The sequence below is a fragment of the Lactuca sativa genome, chromosome 1 (assembly GCF_002870075.4).
Source record: "Lactuca sativa cultivar Salinas chromosome 1, Lsat_Salinas_v11, whole genome shotgun sequence".
Lineage (NCBI taxonomy): Eukaryota > Viridiplantae > Streptophyta > Magnoliopsida > Asterales > Asteraceae > Lactuca > Lactuca sativa.
Window position 1 is genome coordinate 109122071 of NC_056623.2, and position 22701 is coordinate 109144771.

The 22701-nt window shown below is 30.0% G+C and overlaps 1 protein-coding gene across 1 annotated transcript; it reads left to right on the plus strand.

Annotated features, from left to right (window-relative positions):
* Positions 1–969: 969 nt before the first annotated feature.
* On the plus strand, positions 970–22137 carry LOC111921457 (brefeldin A-inhibited guanine nucleotide-exchange protein 5). The gene is made up of 34 exons (XM_042902151.2): positions 970–1262; positions 1992–2064; positions 2160–2349; positions 2635–2756; positions 2863–2921; positions 3222–3279; positions 3366–3450; positions 3540–3707; positions 3790–3845; positions 3958–4027; positions 4109–4177; positions 4302–4421; positions 4522–4578; positions 4661–4749; positions 5796–5892; positions 5999–6097; positions 6171–6371; positions 7349–7459; positions 7528–7712; positions 8763–9389; positions 10585–11002; positions 12460–12699; positions 12794–12917; positions 13756–13904; positions 14957–15313; positions 16341–16507; positions 16644–16786; positions 17790–17861; positions 18925–19109; positions 19178–19285; positions 20092–20228; positions 20462–20756; positions 21737–21832; positions 21919–22137. The coding sequence occupies exons 1-34, from the start codon at positions 1151–1153 to the stop codon at positions 21979–21981; spliced, it is 5202 nt and encodes a 1733-aa protein (XP_042758085.1). The 5' UTR covers positions 970–1150; the 3' UTR covers positions 21982–22137.
* The last annotated feature ends 564 nt before the right edge of the window (positions 22138–22701 follow it).

A 22701-nucleotide genomic window follows, 5' to 3' on the forward strand; every position in this document is an offset into this window, starting at 1 on the left:
TGTGGGGAAGAGGACGAGAAAAGGTTTTTGAGCCCGAAGTCTTCTATAAAACAAACTGCTGCGAAGCCCAAAGTGCTGCGCGTGTGCTGCGCCTCGCAACACTAAGAGGTTAGAAGAGCTTTTAAAAAAAAACAAACACAACCTTAATATGGACTACAGACAAAGAAAAGAGCATGAACAATGAGCAGGACCACCAACCATTGGTTGCACAACGCTTTCAAATCAACATAGATAAATTTGTAGGAGAGAGAAAGTGGGTTTTTTTCTTTGTGTCCTTGTTTGATGTTGATTTCAAAAAGAAATTGATGTAGTTATATGTTTTTTTGTGGAAAGGAAACTTCCCTAACGAGGGTTTCTAGACCAATTTTTGCGCATTGACTAATCCCATTGTGAACATGAGTTTAGATCTTTACTGATTTTCATAGTTTTTGTCCTATAAAATTAACTTTATAAAAAAATAAGTTTAAACTTTGTGTGGACACCACGTGGACGAAGGCGATTAGAATTATCCTATATGACATACACAAAGAACAGTAAACGGTTGAACTTGCTATATCATGTCTTAATGGTTAAATGGTGACAAAGTTGAAAGTTTAAGGGCTTTATTAACACTAGTCGAACTTTAATGGGACAATGTGACCATTTTAAAATTTGGATGATTAATAAAGTCAAAACTCATTTTAATAACAATCCCTAAATTAAACTAAGATCACATGTAAATCTTTAAATTCATTACATATATAGATTTGATTTGTATACATTCCTTGAAACGTTTGATCTAATCCAAAATATAGCTCCATCAGGACTCAAAAAAAAAAAAAAAAAATAGACAAAATTTCTAACAAGAGACGATTCTTGTGATTTAGGTATAAATCCAAGGATGATTTATGCAATTCACTCATTTTATGCAACATGAAGAAGCTATAAATTCTCATTTGAAAAATGTCAAAACAGAGCAAATATCGAAGCTACCGAAACTGCAAATTAACAGGAAGGGGGACGTTTGTAATTCACTCTTTAATTTGATTTGTTCCACAATGAACAAGAATCGGATCTCACAGCACGAGAGAGTGATCCTCACTCATGATCTTTCATTCAGATCTCTCAACTTATCGACCTCCCATTCCCTGAAAAATCCACAGCATTCAAAATGGCTGGAGGTGCTGCGGGAGGTTTTCTTACTCGGGCATTTGAATCAATGCTCAAAGAATGTTCCGGGAAAAAGTATAGTTCTATTCAGACTGCAATCCGTTCTTATCTAGGTTTGTTTTTTATTCTGTTTTTGTTTTATCTATTTGATTTCTTCGAGATACCCACATCCCGATTATGAAATTCACTGTGTTCTTCAACGTCTGTAATTCGTTAGCCGCTTTATCTGTTACATTAAAAGGAATTTCTTAACGCCAGCGTTATTCGATGAAAAACTCCCATTTTATATTTGACATGGAACCTGATGTTTTTCAAACGAAACTTTCATACAATTTTGTGTTTGATTTCAAATCAGCTTTATTTCAAATCAGCTTTATGCTATTTTGTAGTACTTATCATAGAGGTTAATTTAGATGATATATCGTTCTAAAATTCAAGCTTTCCATCAATTTGTACTATTTTCATCTATAAATGGACCCAAAATTACATTATCCCTCTCTAATGGCACCCTGAAATGGGACTGATGAAATGAAAACTCTATATAATTGACATAAATAGCGACTTAGGGGATGTTTGGATGTGTGTTTAAACTGATTATAGTGATTGCAATTTTCAACTTTCAAGTCACAATAACTACTTATTTATGTTTGGCATTGAAAACTAAATGTTATACTTATATCTGCAACTCTCATTGAATACTCATGTTATGAGAATGTAGCCATGAAAGTATTCTATTCTTAAGTAAGACCTTGTGCATTTCGTGAAAGTTTTGGTACTCTTCCATGATTTAGCTTCATTGTATGAAACAACCATTGAATTTTCTATTCCTCTTGCTTTTCCAGATACTTCAAAAGCAACCAATCAAGAGTCAACATCAAGTAATAGCAACAAATCACCTTCAACTAATGATAAGAGGTGCCTACTGTAAATTATAACTACTTGTATACATAATATTAGGCATGAATTTAATTAACATTAGTTTAATTTATCAAAATGGAGCTTTGTTGCAGTGATGATGGGACTCCAAGAAGTGAAATGGAGTCAGAAACTAATGATTCAAGTGGAGGCATCACAAAGACTTTGGCAAATGCTGGATGTGATTTGGAAGGAGCTCAATTGGAACTTGTTCTTAATCCACTTCGACTTGCATTTGAAACCAAGAATCCAAAAGTTATTGAACTTGCATTGGATTGTATTCATGTATGTTGTTTTCTATTTACTTCTTGTAGTTTTAATTACATGATATTATAGAGGGAAACTAGAGAAAAACCATTATATATGTTTGATAGTTTTGAGGTTTAACCACTTATACTTTATAGATGTGTTTCACTAACATTTTTGTTTCAGAAAGTTTAGGATCTTTCAAACTTTAGAGATTTTGCTATTATATTGCATACAAGTTTATGGAAAGTTGTGATTAGTGTATTTGAATGAAACAAAATATCTGTTTATAAATATATTCAAATAAACATTTTGTAAATGCAGAAACTCATTGCTTATGATCATCTAGAAGGTGATGCTGGTTTAGAAGATGGAAAAAATGTTCCATTGTTTACAGACATATTGAATATGGTGTGTAGTTGTGTTGATAATAACTCACCTGATAGGTATATCCTTCGATTTTTTTTTCTTTTCTTTTATTTTACTTGATTGTTTCTCACTTTCTCAAATAGTTCAAAACTTTTATGACAACTTTTGTATGCATTCATGTAGTACAATTCTTCAAGTTTTGAAAGTGCTACTTACTGCAGTATCTTCTGCCAAGTTCAGAGGTAATTTTAAATGCTTGAAAGGATTATGTTATTAATGTTATTAATTTATTATTCTTCTATTGTTTTTTACTTCTGTTATCATTTTCTTGTTTGTTTTGAAAAAACGAATCTTTAATTAGCAAGAACCATGTCATTGTTACAATTTACAAAAAAGAATCTATAATTTCAATTTATAAATGTTTAGTTAAAGAATCTAACACAATGAAAATGCCACATCATATGCCACATAAGCATTCAAGTCTTCCACTTCAGGTAGCTAAAAAATTCCTTTTTGAAATACCATTTTTGTTTTTTTTCCAGTTCATGGGGAACCATTGATGGGAGTAATTAGAGTGTGCTATAATATTGCTCTTAACAGGTAACTATTGATTTATATTTAAATGTTTATTCCACTTTGGGAAATTAAAGTATTAAACTAATAAATTTTCTTTTCAAATTCTTTAGTAAAAGTCCTGTTAATCAAGCTACATCCAAGGCTATGTTAACTCAAATGATCAGCATAGTATTCAGGCGAATGGACAATGACTCGGTTTATTTATGTTTTATTATTTTATACATTATCCACTAAACTTTATTTATTTCTTTATTTATTTTATAACTGTATTTCTTGAATTTTAGGTGTCTTCAGATGATCCACCTATAAACAAAAAAAGTGATGCATTCATGAGAGTTCAAGAAAGTTTATCAGTTGATGATGAAAGTCAAATGTTGACTCCAACTTCCCACAGCAATTCTATTGCACCCCTTGAAGAGCTTCAGAATCTTGCTGGTGGAAATGACATAAAGGTCCCTATTTTTTCTTTTTTATTTTTTATATCTTGTGAAAGTCAAGATCAAGATCAAGATGGTTGACTTTTTTGTTTTACAGGGATTGGAGGCAGCTCTTGACAAGGCTGTGCAACTTGAAGATGATAGAAAGACTAGGTATGTTTATATATATGATGAAAACTTTTATATATTTTAGTTACAATTATAAGTTTATAACATATTAATTAGTAATTTACTAATTTATCCTTTGAACTTTATATTCTTTAAGTGGGGTTGATCCTGAGAGCATGAGCATTGCAGAACGTGATGCATTACTTGTTTTTCGCACCCTTTGCAAGGTTTTATAATTTTTATGCATCAAATTGTTGATTTTTTGGTTTAAAATTTGTTTCTTGATTTGATTTATGCTATGAAAACAGATGAGTATGAAAGAAGATAATGATGCATTCACCACAAAGACACGAATTCTATCTCTTGAACTTCTACAGGTTCTTTAGAGCAGCTAATTACTATTACTAATAACTTGTCTTTCTTGATAAAGTTTTAATGCAATAAATATAAACATAATTCCATCAATTTCTTCTTAATATCATCAAATTGTTGATTTTTCAGGGCTTGTTAGAGGGTGTTAGTTACTCATTTACTAAGAACTTCACTTTCATTGACTCGGTCAAAGCTTACTTATCATACGCTTTATTGAGGGCATCAGTTTCAACATCTTCAACAATCTTTCAGGAAATTTTCAAGCTTCAATTTCCATTCTTCTTTTCTTATTTTGTTTCATTTATAAATCTATTATGGATTTTGGAAATGATGTGTATCCTTTTTCTTACAGTATGCAGCTGGGATCTTTTCAGTGCTTTTGTTGAGATTTAGGGAAGGACTTAAGGCAAGTTATAACTTATAACTGTTCTATGTGTTGTATTCATCTCTTTGTGATTCACTTCAATCGATTTAATATCAATTTTCAGATTGAAATTGGCATCTTCTTCCCTCTTACTGTGTTGAGACCTTTGGATAGCTCAGAATGTCCTTTGAATCTCAAATTAATGGTGATTCGGTATAATTTCTGCTTATTATATTTAGATTAACAGAATTTTAACAAACCAAAGTATGAAATATGAGATTCTAAATAGAGATGATCAAGCCTCATCAGTTTGCTAAAGGAACTTAGAGTAAATTACAAAAATGGTCCTTGTAAACTTTCTGATTTTTATGGTGGTTAGTCCAGAATTGAGGTATTTTTCAGTTTTGGTCCTTATTACAAGTTTTCATATCAGTTGTGGTCCTTGGGACTTTCTGGTTTAGTCTTTAGTTCAAGGTTTCATATTGATTTTGATCCTTGTTTTAAGGTTTCAGGGACCAAAATCGATATGAAACCTTGAAAATAAGGACCATAACTGAAAAAAATTTCAAATTTGGTCCTTATTTCAAGGTTTCAGGGACCAAAATCGATATGAAACCTTGAAATATGGACCATTACTGAAAAAAGTTTCAATTTTGCTCGTTATTGTAAGGTTTCAGGGACCAAAATCGATATGAAACCTTGAAAATAAGGACCATAACTGAAAAAAGTTTCAATTTTGGTCCTTATTTCAAGGTTTCAGGGACCAAAATCGATATGAAACCTTGAAATAAGGACTATAACTGAAAAAAGTTTCAATTTTGGTTCTTATTTCAAGGTTTCAGGCCTTGAAATAAGGACCAATGCTGAAACTATTTTTCAATTTTGGTCCTTATTTCAAGGTTCCAGGGACCAAAATCGATATGAAACCTTGAAATAAGGACTATAACTGAAAAAAGTTTCAATTTTGGTCCTTATTTCAAGGTTTCATATCGGTTTTACTCTCTAAGACTTTCTGATTTTGGTCCTTATTTCAAAGTTACATACCAATTTTGGTCCTTGTTTCAAGGTCCCAGGGACCAAAATTGATAATGAAACCTTGAAAAAGGACCAAAACTGAAAAAAACCTTCAGTTTTGGATCAAACACGGTAAAAATCAGAAAGAAAATGGACCACATTTGTAAGTTACTCATGATTTTATGACAACCTGATATATTGTTTTTGCTTACATCATAATACTCTTGTTGAAACAAATATAACAGGATGCTAGAGAAGATTTGCAAGGATCCTCAGTTGCTTATTGATCTATATGTGAACTATGATTGTGATTTTGATTCTCCTAATTCATTTGAAAGAATGGTATTACGATTTATGATTATAAATTATTCACTTATTAACTTCTGCATATGTGTTTTGTTCTTAAATGGTGTTTTTTTTATTTTTTTATTTTTTCATTAAAATTTAGGTTACAACTCTTTCCAAAATAGCTCAAGGGACACAAGAGTTGGATCCTAACAATGTTAACTCTATCCAAACTGGAACACTTAAAGGATCCTCACTTCAGGTTTGAAACAATCGATGCTACAAGCTTATCAAACATTTAATGTATTTACGGTTTTGCCCTTGGTCTTTTATAGTGCCTTGTGAATGTGTTGAAATCACTTGTTGAATGGGAGAGTTTACGAAGAGAATCAAAGCAGAATAAAGACAAAGAGAGACAATCTGTTCATGGAGATGTGACACCTTGTGATTCAAAAGCAAAAGATAGCAACGGATTAACAAGTAATTTTGAGAAAGTTAAGGCTCAAAAATCCACCATGGAAGCAGCAATCTCTGAGGTATTTATTTGATACTCTGTTCATATTAAGCAAGAAAGAACAGTTTGACTTTAAGTCAAATGATCTTTTTGAACTTTAAAGTAAGTCTAGATTCCTTGTGAATTTGAGAAAAATATATGATACCCATTTAGCTGAATAACAAATGCTATCAATTTAGAGAAAAATTGTTCTTGGAATAGAGATAAATGCAAGAAATAGCAACATACTTTTTTTGATTTGTTTGTTATAGCATCCTAGTTTGAAAAATGTACTCAAATGCTATAATTGGGTAGATTTTATAAAATATAATGTATTAGGGTTAATCTCAAAAAAGACCTTATATTTTGTGTTTTTTTCCGGATTAAACCTCAAATTTATTTTTTGCTTGAAAAAGACCGTTTATTTTTTCTGAAAAGCCCTCAACTTTGTATTTTTTTTTTCCGAAAAAAACCCTCAACCTTCTAAATGCTTCCAAATAATCCCTCAACTTTTTTACTTTTTCTCCTCACATTTTATAATTTTTTTTTGGAAAAAATGACTAAAAGGGCCATATTGGAAAAAATGAAAAAAATACAAGGTCTTTTTCAGCCAAAAAATAAATTTGAGGTTTCATCCAAAAAAAACTCAAAATATAAGGGTTTTTTTTTTATTTTTTTATTTTTTTTTTATTTTTATTTTTTGGAGATTAACCCGAAAAAAAATAAATTAAAATGCTGTATTATAACATCCTGCTTTCACTTCTTTCTATTACAACATTGTACTTACATTTTTTTTTCTTATCAAGGCATTTTCCTTTGAAATATATAGTTATATACACATTAATAACATTGCACTTCCATTTTTTTTTTTCTTTTTTAGACATTATATATAAAAAATCCACCCAATTATATAACATTTTTCAAAGTACAATATTGTAATAAGAAGAAATGAAATTAGGATACTATAATAAACCAATCAATAGAACTTATTGAGTTATTTCTATCATATATAAAATACAGTTCAACAGACACCCTGCAAGGGGAATTGGATTTCTCACAGCAAATAGGTTAGTGGAAAATACACCTGTTGCAGTTGCACTTTTTCTCAGAAACACATCCAGTTTGGATAAGGTACATCTTCTTATTTTGTAAAAATTAAGGTTTAAAACATAAGTAAATGTGAAAGAGTTGACTTTCAGGCAATGATTGGTGATTACTTGGGTCAACATGAAGACTTTCCTCTTGCTGTAATGCATGCTTATGTTGACTCCATGAATTTTTCTGGAATGAAATTTCATACAGCTATTCGGGAGTTTCTTAAAGGGTTCAGACTTCCTGGAGAAGCACAAAAGATTGATCGAATAATGGAAAAATATGCAGAAAGGTAATTAATATAAATTTTTATTTTTTTAGTTTATATATATATATATATATATATATATATATATATATATATATATATATATATAGATATTGCAATTTACAATCTATACTATACCTAATAAATAAAAATAACTTGTGCCACATGTAATTTTTCTAGAGTATTAGTTCAAAAATTTATTCTTCATTCTCAGGTTTTCTCACAAAATTTTCTCTGTTAATTCAGTTTTTAAAATTCAAATAAATCAAGATATGTATTAGATTTTTCAAAGTATAATGTTCTGATAAGAAAAAAAAATTTCAATGGTTTAGTTTAGTAGATTTTTCAAGGGTTAATCTCAAAAAAGACGTTATATTTTGTGTTTTTTCCGGATTAAACCTCAAATTTATATTTTTTTTTTCTGAAAAAGACCTTGTATTTTTTCCTTTTTCCCGATCTGGACCTTTTAGTCATTTTTTTGCCAAAAAAGTGTTTTATGCAGAAAATTCTCATTATTTTGGGATTTTTTTTGATAAAGTCCTGAATCATTTTTTTTTGAATAGAAAAGTCCCATTATTTTGGGAAAATCACATTATCTGTCATTTACTGTTAAAATAAAAAAAGACTTTTTCGTTAAGTTGAGCAAAATGTTAAATAATCGAGATTTTTCTGTTAAAAAAAAGATTTATGACTTTATCAAAAAATTTCCCAAAATATTGGGACTTTTCTACATAAAACCCCCCAAAAAGTTGTAAAATCGCAGTGTTTTTTCGAGAAAAACTAGACAAATTGAGGGTTTATTTGGAAGCATTTAGAATGTTGAGAGGGGTTTTTTTTTTTCGGAAAAAAAAATACAAAGTCGAAGGCTTTTTCGGAAAAAACAAAAAAATACAAGGTCTTTTTCAGGAAAAAAATAAATTTGAGGTTTAATCTGGAAAAAAAACACAATGTTTCAATAAGAAAAAAAACTCTGAAAGTACAATGTTGTAATTGGTTAATTTCTCAAAGTAAAATGAACTAATAAACAAATAATTGAAAGTAAAATTTTTCTCAAATATGTTGCCATTGTTGCAGATATTGTGCAGATAATCCAGGTCTTTTCAAGTCTGCAGATACTGCATATGTTCTTGCATATGCAGTGATAATGTTAAACACAGATGCTCATAATCCAATGGTGTGGCCTAAAATGTCAAAATCCGATTTTGTGCGCATGAATGCCACAAATGACCCTGAAGAATGTGCTCCAACATATCTTCTAGAAGAAATATACGATTCCATTGTTAAAGAAGAGATCAAAATGAAAGATGATAATGTTGGAATCGGAAAAAGCAATAAACAGAAGGTGGAAACAGAGGAAAAAGGCGGGGGTATTGTTGGTATTTTGAATTTAGCTCTTCCAAAACTGAGGAATGTGTCTGATAAAAGTGAGAGTGAAGGTATTATTAGACAAACTCAGGAGATATATAGGATTCAAGGAGCAAAAAGAGGTGTTTTTTATACTTCACAAAGGATTGAGCTTATAAAGCCTATGGTTGAAGCTGTAGGGTGGCCTTTACTTGCTACATTTTCTGTTACAATGGAGGAGAAGGAAGTTAAGGCACGTGTTGCTCTTTGTATGGAAGGTTTTAAAGCTGGAATTTATATTACTCATGTGCTTAGAATGGATACCATGAGATATGCCTTTTTGACTTCATTAGTCAGGTATATACTAAATATAATCTTTTTTTTTGGGGGGTAGATTTTGAGAATAGCAACCTGCTTACTGAAACCTTTAAAAATGATGACATGGCGTCGGTTGTTGCCATGTCATCGTCCACATGGCCTGCCATGTATACAAACAAACCCCATGATGTGGGATTTTCTTATATTTGAATAAATGATGACATGGCGTCAGTTGTTGCCATGTCATCGTCCACATTGCCTGCCGCGTATACAAACAAACAAACCCCATGATGTGGAATTTTCTTAGATTTGAATAAATGATGACATGGCGTCGGTTGTTGCCATGTCATCGTCCACACTGCTTGCCACGTATACAAACAAACCTCATGATGTGGCATTTTCCTAGATTTGAAGAAATGATGACATGGTGTAGGTTGTTGCCATGTCATCGTCCACATCACCTGCCATGTATACAAACCCCATGATGTGAATTGTCTTGGATTTGAATAAATGATGACATGGCATTGGTTGTTGCCATGTCATCGTCTACATCACGTGCCATGTATGCAAACACCAATGATGTGGAAATTTCCTAGATTTGAATAAATGATGACATGGCATAGGTTGTTGCCATGTCATTGTCCACATCGCCTGCCACGTATACAAACAAACAAACCCCATGATGTGGAATTTTCCTAGATTTGAATAAATGGTAAAATTTATTTTTGATCATATCAGTAAAAAGAGGCAAATACGTTGCTGTTTCCTGCAATTTTTTCTATAGATAAGACTATGTTATTCTTTCATACCATTTACCATTTTACCCTCCATACTCATTTCGTGGTCCCCAACTCAATTCTCAGCACATTACGTTTATGGGACCCACAATCTCAATTCTATGGGCAATGTACTTTACTTTTAACCACAATTGCAACATATTTTCAGTTTCGACATGTCCACATCACCTGCCATGTATGCAAACACCCATGATGTGGAATTTCCTTTGATTTAATCTTTAAACAAATGCTAAAATTTATTTTTTGATCATATCAGTAGGCAAAGTACATTGCTTTCCCCCCCCCCCCCCCCCCCCCCTAAAAACTATGTTATTTGTTCATTACCATTTACCATTTTGTGGGCCCCATTCTTTTTCTCAACTCTCCTTAAATCAAGTAACATATTCATTTCTTATCACTTTATTTATGTAATAATCATTCTTCATTAACAATTGCAGATTCACATTCTTACATGCACCAAGAGATATGCTGAGTAAAAACGTTGAAGCATTAAGAACTCTTATAGATTTATGTGATTCAGAGCCTGATACACTCCAAGATACATGGAATGCAGTTCTTGAATGCATATCAAGGCTAGAATATACCACATCTAACCCTGTAATGACTGCTACTGTTATGCATGGATCTAACCAGATATCCAGGGACACAATTGTCCATTCACTTAAAGAGTTGGCTGGGAAACCAGCTGAGCAAGTTTTTTTAAACAGTGTTAAACTCCCTAGTGAATCTGTGGTGGAGTTTTTTTCAGCTTTATGTAACATTTCGGGTGAAGAATTGAAGCAGACTCCACCTCGTATTTATAGCTTGCAGAAACTTGTGGAGATTAGTTACTACAATATGTCTCGTATTCGCATGGTAATAATAATTATTTATTTATTTTTTTACAAAATTTTATTTACTTAATACATAGTTTTATAAAAGTGTTTGTATTTAATGAAAAAGATGAAATAAAGAAAAGGGTAAACTACATATTTCGTCCCCTATAAGGAAAATTTTCACTCAGACTGTCCCTATGGTTTGGTTTTGGTACGTGGTGGACGTGAAATGACTATTTTGCCCTTATATGATTTTTTTAGAATACTTTTTTTTGTGTGATTTGTTTATTATTTAGGGTTAATCTCAAAAAAGACCTTATATTTTGTGTTTTTTTTCCGGATTAAACCTCAAATTTGTTTTTTGCCTGAAAAAGACCTTGTATTTTTTTTTTTTTTTTTTTCATTTTTTCCTATTTGGCCCTTTTAGTCATTTTTTTGCCAAAAAAAATTGTAAAATGTGAGTTTTTTTTTTTTTTTTTTTTTTTTTTCTTTTTTTGTTGAGAAAAACTTAAAGAGTTGAGGTTTTATTTGGAAGCATTTAAAAGGTTGAGGGCTTTTTTCGGAAAAAAAATACAAAGGTGAGGGATTTTTTGGAAAAAATGAAAAAAATATAAGGTCTTTTCTGAGATTCACCCTGTTATTTAATAACTTTCCTCAAATTAAATGCACCTACCCCATCCCCTTATCTAGTAAGCTGGCAATAGGAAGAAAAAATATGGATAATAAACAAATTATTAAAAAAAGTTAAAAATAAATCAGATAAGGGCAGAATGGTCATTTTATGTTGGTCAGGGACCGAAACTGAAACAAAACCAAACCATATGGATGGTCCGAGTGAAAATTGCTGTTAGGGACGAAATATGCAATTTTGAATTAAGCATAGGGATGATATTTGTAGTTTACCCCAAAAAAAAAAATAATGAAGCATAATCAAAGATTTTTCAATGAAAGTTCACAAAGGGGCAAGAAAGGAAACCTTGAAATTTTTTGGGGACCACCCAAAATGGAAAGTTTTGCATTCTTTTTAGGGTTAATCTAAAAAAAGACCATATATTTTGTGTTTTTTTTTTCCGGATTAAACCTTTTGTCTGAAAAAGACCTTGTATTTTTCATTTTTTCCAAAAAAGCCCTCAGCTTTGTATTTCTTTTTTCCGAAAAAACCCTCAACCTTCTAAATGCAACCAAATAAACCCTCAACTTTTTTAGTTTTTCTCGAAAAAATCCTTACACGTTACAATTTTATTAAGAAAAAAACAACTAAAAGGGCCAGATCGGAAAAAATGAAAAAAACACAAGTTCTTTTTCAGGCAAAAAATAAATCTGAGTTTTAATCTTTAAAAAAAACACAAAATATAAGGTCTTTTTTACAATTAACCCTTCTTTTTAGCTAGAAAGAAGTTGCATAAATCATCTTGTTAATTTCTAGTATGATGTAATCAATAGAATATATATTTATTTTCATTAATTTTTAATGACTGAAAATATTTATAAATCCAGGTATGGGCTAGAATATGGTATATTCTTTCTAATCATTTTATTGCTGCTGGAAGTCATCATGATGAGAAAATTGCAATGTATGCAATAGATTCTTTAAGACAACTTGGGATAAAATATTTGGAACGTGAAGAACTTGCTAATTTCACATTCCAAAATGATATCTTGAAACCTTTTGTTATTTTAATGCGAATCACTCGAGCTGAATCAATCAGGAAATTGATTGTCGATTGCATTGTTCAGGTATTACATAAATGATGAGGGCAAATTTGTCTTTTTGTCCATTGAGTCCATTAAGTAATTAGAAACATTATGGTATTATTGGTTTTGGAAATAGATGACAAAACTAAAAGTTGGAAGCATTAAATCTGGATGGAGAAGTGTGTTTATGGTTTTTACAGCTGCTGCAAGTGATGAGCTGGAATCAATTGTTGAAAGTGCTTTTGAGAATGTAGAACAAGGTATTTTGATGTTTTTTTTTTTTTTTTTTTTTTTTTTTTTTTTAAAAAAATATATATATTCCATAATTTTAGGAGAGCATTTGATGATTTATAAAGTATCTATAATGGAGTGGAATAATAATAACAAAAGAAGATATCTTGTGTACCCTAATGAAAATCATCAGTTTTTGTCAATGACAATGGGCAAATAGGTAATTTTAACTTAAAACTTTTCAAGAGATTGAAATGTTGCAATTCTCATGGGATTTCCCAAATTGAGACTTCATAGCTCTTTTTGTTAGAAACTTCTTCCAAAATATAGATATTCTTGTGAGCTAAATGCAAATGTGCAATACTTTCATTTGTTTGTTTATGGGTTAATATTAAAAAAGACCTTATATTTTGTGTTTTTTCAGGATTAAACCTCAAAAACATTTTTTGCCTAAAAAAGACCTTGTATTTTTTCATTTTTTCTGAAAAAACCCCTCAACCTTCTAAATGCTTCCAAAGAAACCCTCAAACTTTTTTTGGTTTTTCTCGAAAAAACCCTCACATTTTACAATTTCTTTTACAGGCAAAAAAAATAATTTGAGGTTCAATCCAGAAAAACACAAACTATAAGGTCTTGTTTATCATAGAATCCTACTTTTATTTCTTTCTATATTACAATATTGTTATATTAATCTACTCATTTATAGCATTGATACTTGTCAATTTTTTTTTTTTTTTTAATTATCATTATCACATAATTGTACTTTAAACAATCTATAATAAACAAATAAGTGAAAGTATGTTGCTATTTCTTGCATGTTACCCTATTTTTTTTAGTGTATCATATCTAAATTAAAGAAATTTACAGTTATATTGGAGCACTTTGATCAAGTTGTTGGTGATTGTTTTATGGATTGTGTGAACTGCTTAATTAGTTTTGCAAATAGTAAAAGTTCTCATCGAATCAGTTTGAAAGCAATTGCACTTCTTCGTATATGTGAGGATCGACTTGCAGAGGTTTGTATTTTTTTTTTTTAATTTTAATATTCAATTATTGGTTTATTATAGTATTCTACTTTCATTATTTTACTTATTGCAACATTGTGCTTTGAAAAATACAAAGTCTTAATAAGATTAAAAGTATAATGTTGTAATAGAAAGAAATAAAGATAAGATGCTATAGTAAACAAATTGGTTAATCTCATAAAAGACCTTATGTTTTGTGTTTTTTCCGGATTAAACCCCAAATTTATTTTTTGCTTGAAAAAGACCTTGTATTTTTTCATTTTTTCCGATTTGGCCCTTTTAGTCATTTTTTTTTCCAAAAAAAATTGTAAAATGTGAGGGTTTTTTTGAGAAAAAGTAAAAAAGTTGAGGGTTTATTTGGAAGCATTTAGAAGGTTGAGTTTTTTTTTTTTTGAAAAAAAATACAAAGTTGAGGGCTTTTCGGAAAAAAAAAGAAAGAAAAATACAAGGTCTTTTTCAGGCAAAAAATAAATTGAGGTTTAATCCGGAAAAAACATAAAATATTAGGTCTAAGAAAGACCTTATATTTTGTGTTTTTTCCGGATTAAACCTCAAATTTATTTTTTGCCTGAAAAGACCTTATATTTTTTCGTTTTTTCAAAAAAAGCCCTCAGCTTTGTACTTTTTTTTTTTCCAAAAAAACCCTCAAACTGCTAAATGCTTCCAAATAAACCCTCAACTTTTTTACCTTTCCTCGAAAAAAACCCTCACATTTTACAATTTTTTGGAAAAAAAAGACTAAAAGGGCCATATCGGAAAAAATGAACAAAAAACACAAGGTCTTTTTCAAGCAAAAAATAAATCTGAGTTTTAATCCGAAAAAAACACAAGTCTTTTTTGAGATCAACCCTTATAACAAACAAATAAATGAAGTACTCAACATACGTTGCAATTTCTTGCATTTATCCCTACTATTAAAGACACTAGAATCTAGTTACATAACCAAAATTGATTTCCCTTTTTGCTTTGAACATTCAAATATGCATCTTCTAAATCTACACAAACACAATAAAATCCATTTATAAATTATAATCTTCTTATAGGGACTCATACCAGGTGGAAAGTTAAAACCAATTCATACAAATATGGATACAAATTATGATATCACAGAGCATTATTGGTTCCCAATGTTGGCTGGTTTATCTGACCTAACATCTGATCCTAGACATGAGGTCAGCAAATGTGCACTTGAGGTTTTGTTTGATTTGTTGAATGAAAGAGGAAGCCATTTTACACCAACATTTTGGGAAAGTATTTTCCACCGAGTTCTTTTTCCTATTTTTGATCATGTGAGACATGCTGGAAAAGAATCTCCAGGCTTTAAGAAAGATGGGTGGCTTCGTGAAACTAGTGTTCATTCTCTTCAGTTGTTGTGTAACCTTTTCAACACATTTTATAAGGTATGTAATTATGTAACCTTTTTAATTAACACTATGTTAAATGGTAATGTTTCTTTTTGACTTAATGGGTTAAGCCTTAAAACCCCCCTTGATGTTATAAGACACTGATATTATGAAAAATGTTTTTTGCAATGTAAGGGTAAAATGGTCATTTAGTCTCATTCAGATGGTTTATCCTGTCTAGAAAAGCAAACAACGCTTTTTAACACTATGGTAATGTTTCTTTTTTATTTAATTTTGATAGAATGACTTAATGGGTTGAGCCTTAAAACCTCCCTTAATGTTATAAGACATTGATATTGTGAAAAATGTTTTTTGCAATGTAAGGGTAAAATGGTCATTTAGTCTCATTCAGACGGTTTATCCTGTCTAGAAAAGAAAACAACACTTTTTAACACTACGGTAATGTTTCTTTTTGACTTAATTTTGATAGAATGACTTCATGGGTTAAGCCTTAAAACATAGGTTTAATGTTATAAGATGCTAATATTAATGAATATTGTGAAATTTGTTTTTTGCAATGTAAGGGTAAAATGGTCATTTAGTCTCATTAAAACGGTTTATCCTGTCTAGAAAAGAAAACAAACAATGCTTTTTAACACTATGGTAATGTTTCTTTTTGACTTAATTTTACAGAATGACTTAATGGGTTAAGCCTTAAAACCTGGCTTAATGTTATAAGACACTAATGTTAATGAATATTGTGAAATTTGTTTTGCAATGTAAGGGTAAAATGGTATTTTTTGTCTCATTCAGATGGTTTATCCTATATAGAAAAGAAACATACATCATTACCCATTCAAGACTTAATTGGGAAAAAGTAAAGCATGTCTTAATGGGTTAAGTGTAATTCCTAAACATAAGGGTAAAATGGTCATTTGCTCATCCAGTCGAAAAAAGAAACAGTCTCTATGTATGGGTGTTTCTTTTTGACTTAATCTAGAAAGAATGACTTACTTAAGATAAAGAAAGTTATAGGATTAAGTCTGTGTACTTTTACGATTTTGCCCTCATACATGTGATGTAGGAGGTGTGTTTCATGCTATCTCCACTCCTAAATCTACTAGTAGATTGTGCGAAAAAGACGGATCAATCCGTGGTTTCAATATCACTTGGAGCACTTGTTCATCTTATAGAAGTTGGAGGACACCAATTCATTGGTGCTGATTGGGATACCTTGTTGAAGAGCATAAGGTGCTTCTTCTTACTTTTAAATCGATATATATATATATATATATATATATATATATATATATATATATATATATATATATATATATATATGAGATTTTACATATTTGCCCTTGTGTCAACTGACTTAACTTAATAGGGATGCTTCTTACACCACTCAACCCCTTGAGCTTCTGAATGCTTTGACCCTTGAAAGTACAAAGAGTTATTCGATTACGGATGGAGGTTTGAAAGTTCAACCAGAAAGTAGTAGCAGTCCTTCTATTTTGTCTCCTGCAAGTGGTGAGTTTTTCTAAAGTTTAAGCAAACAATAGCAATGTACTTTCATTGATTTATTTATTAATATTATTGAATTATACTTTCATTTATTCCTATTACAACATTCTACTTTGATAAAACTACCTAATTATTTACAACAATGTAATTCAATTAGTAATAAGAAGGGTTAATTTCATAAAAGACCTTGTATTTTGTGTTTTTTCTAGAAAAAGACCTTGCATTTTTTCTTTCATTTTTTCGATCTGGCCCTTTTAATCATTTTTTTTTCCGAAAAACTTGTAAACGTGAGGATTTTTTCCGAAAAAAGGACAAAGCTGAGAGTTTTTTTCGGAAAAGTATTTTTTCAGGAAAAAAGTGAAGTTGAGGTTTAATCTGAAAAAAACACAAAATATAAGGTCTTTTATGAGATTAACCATAATAAGAAAATATTGAAAGTGTAAGACCTTAATAAGAAAAAAGATGAAAATAACAAATTTTCTAGTAGGGTTAATCTCATAGAAGACCTTTTATTTTGTGTGTGTGTGTGTGTGTGTGTTTTCTGAATTAAACCTAATCTTTATTTTTTTCATGAAAAAGTCCTTGAATTTTTTCCGAAAAAACCCTCACCTTTGACATTTTTTTTCCGAAAAAGACCCTCAACCTTCCAACTGTTTCCGAATAAATCCTCAACTTTTTTAGTTTTTCCCGAAAAACCCCTCACATATTACAACTTTTTCGGAAAAAATGACTAAAAAGGCCTCATTGGAAAAAATGAAAAAAATGCAAGGTCTTTTACAGGAAAAAAAATAAACTTGAGGTTTAATCCAGAAAAAACACAAAATATAAGGTTTTTTTTTGAGATTAACCCTTTATAGTAAGCAAAAGATAGTAATTACAATGCTCTTTTAGAAAGAAATGAAACTAGGATACTTTAATTCACACAAAAATAAAAGTACATTTCTATTTATTGCATTATCTCTCTCTCTTTTACAAATAAAGGGAATATAAAAAAAATTATATTTGACAGATAAAAATTTATTAATGGTGGGAAAAGATCATCAAGATGACAGACCATCAACAGATCCACAAGAATCAGAAGGTTATAACTTTCAAATCCCATTTTAAAAGATTAATTAATAATATTATCTTATTGGGATAATGTCATAAAAAACCTTAAGTTTGGTAGAAAATATCGGTTTTACCCTTCGGTAGATTTTTGGTTCGTTTATACCGCAAACTTGTCATTTTTTTTGTCGGTTTTGCCCTTGTTACCTGCAATAGCAGGTTTCCAGGTTATTATGAATTATTTTTTTGCGAAAAAACCTTTAAGTTTACAAATATTTTGCAAAAAAACCCTTAAGATTATAAACATATAAAATATAAATATATATTCAAAATTTTATAAAACTAAATAGTTTTCTACTGAAACATATTTTAAGCTTTATGTACGGTAAATTTTATATTTGTTCAATATAAAGTTTTTATATTTAAATTTTAAAAAAGTTACCTAGTTTTATATTTATTTTTGATGTTTAAAATGTTTATGGTATTTTTATAAAAAAAGTGATAATATTATTATGTATTTAAACATATAAAAAATATGATATTTTAGTATTTCTGAAATACAAACCTTTTAAACATATAAAATATTTTTATTTACCTTTTAAAAAAATTAATTGAATACTTGATACCATATTATTCATATTAACTATTTTAGCATAATTAATTATTAACTAACAAATGTTTTTTAATTTTGTTTAGAAAAGTTGAAGTATTAATTAAGAAATATATTCAAATTTTGTTAAAACTAGGTAACTTTTTTTAAAATTTAAATATAAAAAGTTTATATCAAACAAATATAAAATAATTCATAATTAAGAAATATATTCAAATTTTTTTATAATCTTAAGGGTTTTTTTTGCAAAATATTTGTAAACTTAAAGGTTTTTTCGCAAAAAAATAATTCATAATAACCTGGAAACCTGCTATTGCAGGTAACAAGGGCAAAACCAACAAAAAAATGACAAATTTGCGGTATAAACGAACCAAAAATCTGCCGAAGGGTAAAACCGACATTTTCTGCCAAACTTAAGGCTTTTTATGACATTATCCCTATCTTATTCAGAAAAAAAAACAAAACATTTTTATTTTTAATTTTTTAGGTCAAAGTCAAACTCCTTCATCCAAAAATGTTGAGAAATCTCCTCAAAGAGCAAGTTTACAAAGGACTCGAACAGTAGGTCAAAGATTAATGGGAAACATGAGGGATAATCTTCTTGTTAGAAGTTTCACTTCTAAACCTAAAAGTCAGATTTTGGATGCCCTAATTCCACCTTCCCCATCTAAGGTTTGACTCACTCTTTGACTTTTTATTTATTATCTCCAAAATCCAAATTGAATTTATGTAATCTTTAGGCTCATGAAGAGGATAATGAATTTGATGAAGAAAGTCCATTTATGGGAACAATAAGAAGCAAATGCATAACTCAATTGCTACTCCTAGGAGCCCTTGATATCATCCAGGTATCTGAAATTTGTTTTTTGGAATGTAAGGGTAAAATGGTCTTTTAGTCTTATTCAGACAATTTATGTATACAACACTTTATCTAGATAGACATCGTTACCCATAAAAAAACAAACCCTTTAATGGCAAAATTGATAAAAATAATAGTTCAGTGGCTAAATTGTAAAATGACAGAAATCACATCTCACTTTTCTGTATTTTTTAACCTTTTTCATTGAAAATGTTAAAATTACTGTAGAAAATAGTTAAGTGGCTAAATTAGTAAAATAATAAGGGTTAATCTCATAAAAGACCTTATATTTTGTGTTTTTTTTTTCCGGATTAAACCTCAACTTTATTTTTTTTGTTTTGAAAAAAATCTTGTATTTTTTTTTCCCCGAAAAAACCTGAACTTTGTCTTTTTTTTTTTGGGTTAATTACATAAAAGACCTTATAGTTTGTGTTTTTTCCGGATTAAACCTCATCTTTATTTTTTTCATGAAAAAGACCTTCTATTTATACATTTTTTCCCATCTGTCCCTTTTAGTCATTTTCCTCCAAAAAAAAAGTTGTAAAATGTGAGGTGTTTTTCAGGAAAAACTAAAAAACTTGAGGATTTATTTGGAAACATTCACAAGGTTGAGGGTTTTTTCGTAAAAAATGAAAAAAATACAAGGTCTTTTTCATGGAAAAAAATAAAAATGAGTTTTAATTTGGAAAAAACATAAAATATAAGCACTTTTACGAGATTAACTTTTTTTTTTTTTTTTTTTTTTTTTTTTTTTTTTTTTTTTTAAATTAAATTAAATATCTGGTAAACATGCAGAAAAAATACTGGAGCAAATTGAAGGGTGATCAAAAGATTACAATTCTTGAAATTTTATTCTCCATGTTAGACTTTGCAGCATCCTATAATTCCTACAATAACCTCAGGTTACGAATGCAACATGTTCCTCCTGAAAGGTTCGCTACATTACAAAACCCTCAAAATTCCACTTTTACCCTTTTTCCTTATTCCACAACAATCCATGTGGTAAAAAATAAAATTTTTTTTTTTCCTTTTTAGTTTGTAAAGGTATTTTCGTCATTTGTAGAGTGATCAAAGATTGGTATAGTGATGGGAGGAGGGATTCAGATGCTATTCAGAAGACAATCGACTTAATCATTCTGACTCAAACTAGTTTATCTTCATTCAGGCCTCCATTAAACCTCCTTCGCCAAGAATTAACAGGAACTTCCATTTACTTAGATGCGCTACAAAAGACAGCTTCTGGAATTCATAATCCAAACACAAATCAAGACCTTGTAACATCACCACATCATGATGATGATGATGATGATGATAGGGTTAAAGTCGATGCAGAAAAAAAGCTCGCGTCGTTTTGTGGACAAGTGCTGAAAGAAGCTTCTGATTTTCAATCGAGTATTGGAGATGCGAATAATATGGAGATTCATCAAGTTCTTGAACTTCGTTCGCCTATTGTCGTTAAGGTATTTTGATTTTTTACTTTTTCTTTTTGTTTAGAAATTAGTGTGAAGTTAATTTTGGTATCTTAAAAGTTATGAATTGCAAAATTGGTCCCTGTATCCAAAAAAGTGCAGTTTGGGTCGTTTTTTTTAGATGGAGTTAACTTGAGGGACTAAATCTGGACTTTTTGGGATATAACAGGGATGGAAGTTTTAATTTTGGGCTGATTGTTTGAATGAAAAAAAATGGACTCAAACTGCATATTTTAGGATACCATAGGGACCAATTTTGGTAAATTTAACAGTTGTTTATTAAAGTGTACTATAAGTTTAAGCAACAAAAAACGAATTTTGTTGACAACTTTTGGATAAATGGTATTTAAAATATATTTGAGAAATAGGAAAAAATAAGGGTTAATCTAATTTATATTTTGTGTTTTTTCCGAATAAAATTTTAAATTTATTTTCTGATTGAAAAAGACCTTGTATTTTTTCATTTTTTCCGATCCGACCGTTTTAGTCCTTTTTTTCCAAAAATTTTTATAAAATATGAGGGTTTTTTTTTCGGAAAAAAGAAAAAGTTGAGGTTCTTTTTTTTTTTTTTTTTTTTTTTCCGGAAAAACACAAATTATAAGGTTTTTTATGAGATGAACCCTTGAAAAATCTGCATAATTACAACCATGCCACCTAAATACAAAGCAATTTTATGTCCTATAATTGGGGTTTTTAAGAGTTAATGTCATAACTAGATAAAGAACTATTTGCTTTTTTTTTTTTTTTTAACAAAACACCATTGTGTTAAAAAAAGTAGCGTAAATGTGTAATGAACTATTTTGTTTTCGTTCACAAAATACCATTAAAAGAATTTAAAACAATGGTGTTTTGTGAAAAAAAAAGATAGCTTGTTACCCATTTATGATATTAACCCTTTTATTCAAAGTATAATATCTATATAAAAAAAAATTGAAAGTACAATGGTATATTCTGTGTGTGTGTGTTTTTAGGTGCTTAAGGGTATGTGTTCAATGGACAACAAGATATTCAGGAGACACCTTGAAAGCTTCTACCCTCTGATCACTAAGCTCGTATGCTGTGACCAGGTAGTAACTAACATTTCTCACTCCCCCTTCTACAAGAAGGGTATTTTAGACATTTCACTAAAAGAATATGAATGGGTTTGTTTCAGATGGATGTTCGTTGCGCTTTAGCTGATCTTTTCAGTATGCAATTACATGGATTGATCCAGTAACTCATCATAGTAAAAACACAGTTTTCAAGGACGTAAAATTACCAAAAAGACACATCATATGTGAGTAATTTTTGAAGCAGAAAAAGTTTTGTTTACAATATCATGGGTTAAATTCAATAAATAGTTTGGCAACTTTATTTCTTCTTATTATTTTCTTGTTGGTGCATTATACCTTGAAAATTTTACCCTTTATATTTGTTAATAGATAATAGATAATCTGTGTGATAGATGCTAGGTTCTATGTCACTAAATGGTCCCCAATAGTTACTTAGAGATGGAATTGATGAAGTAGTTCACATGACATGGTCATTAACTGATGTTGAACTTAGTGAAAGAAATGAAGGTGATGGCCCCGGGGCCCGACCGATTCACATTCAAACTTCTAAATACATTTTGGTTGCTAATCAGCAATGTTGTTAGATACTTCGAAGCATGTGGAACACCAGGGAGGGATTGCAACTCTTCCTTTATAACCTTGGCGGCGAAAACTATAGATCTTACTGTTCTAAGAGAGTACCGTCCCATAAGTCTTATTGGTTCTATTTACAAAATCATATCTAAGGTCCTTGCTAGTAGACTGAAGACAGTAATTGGGGGAGTGATATATGAAACACAGTCTGCGTATGTTGAAGGTCGTAACATTTTGGACGACCCCTTAATCATCAATGAAGTATGCTCGTGGGCTAAAAAGACCGGTAAAGAACTACTATTCTTCAAAGT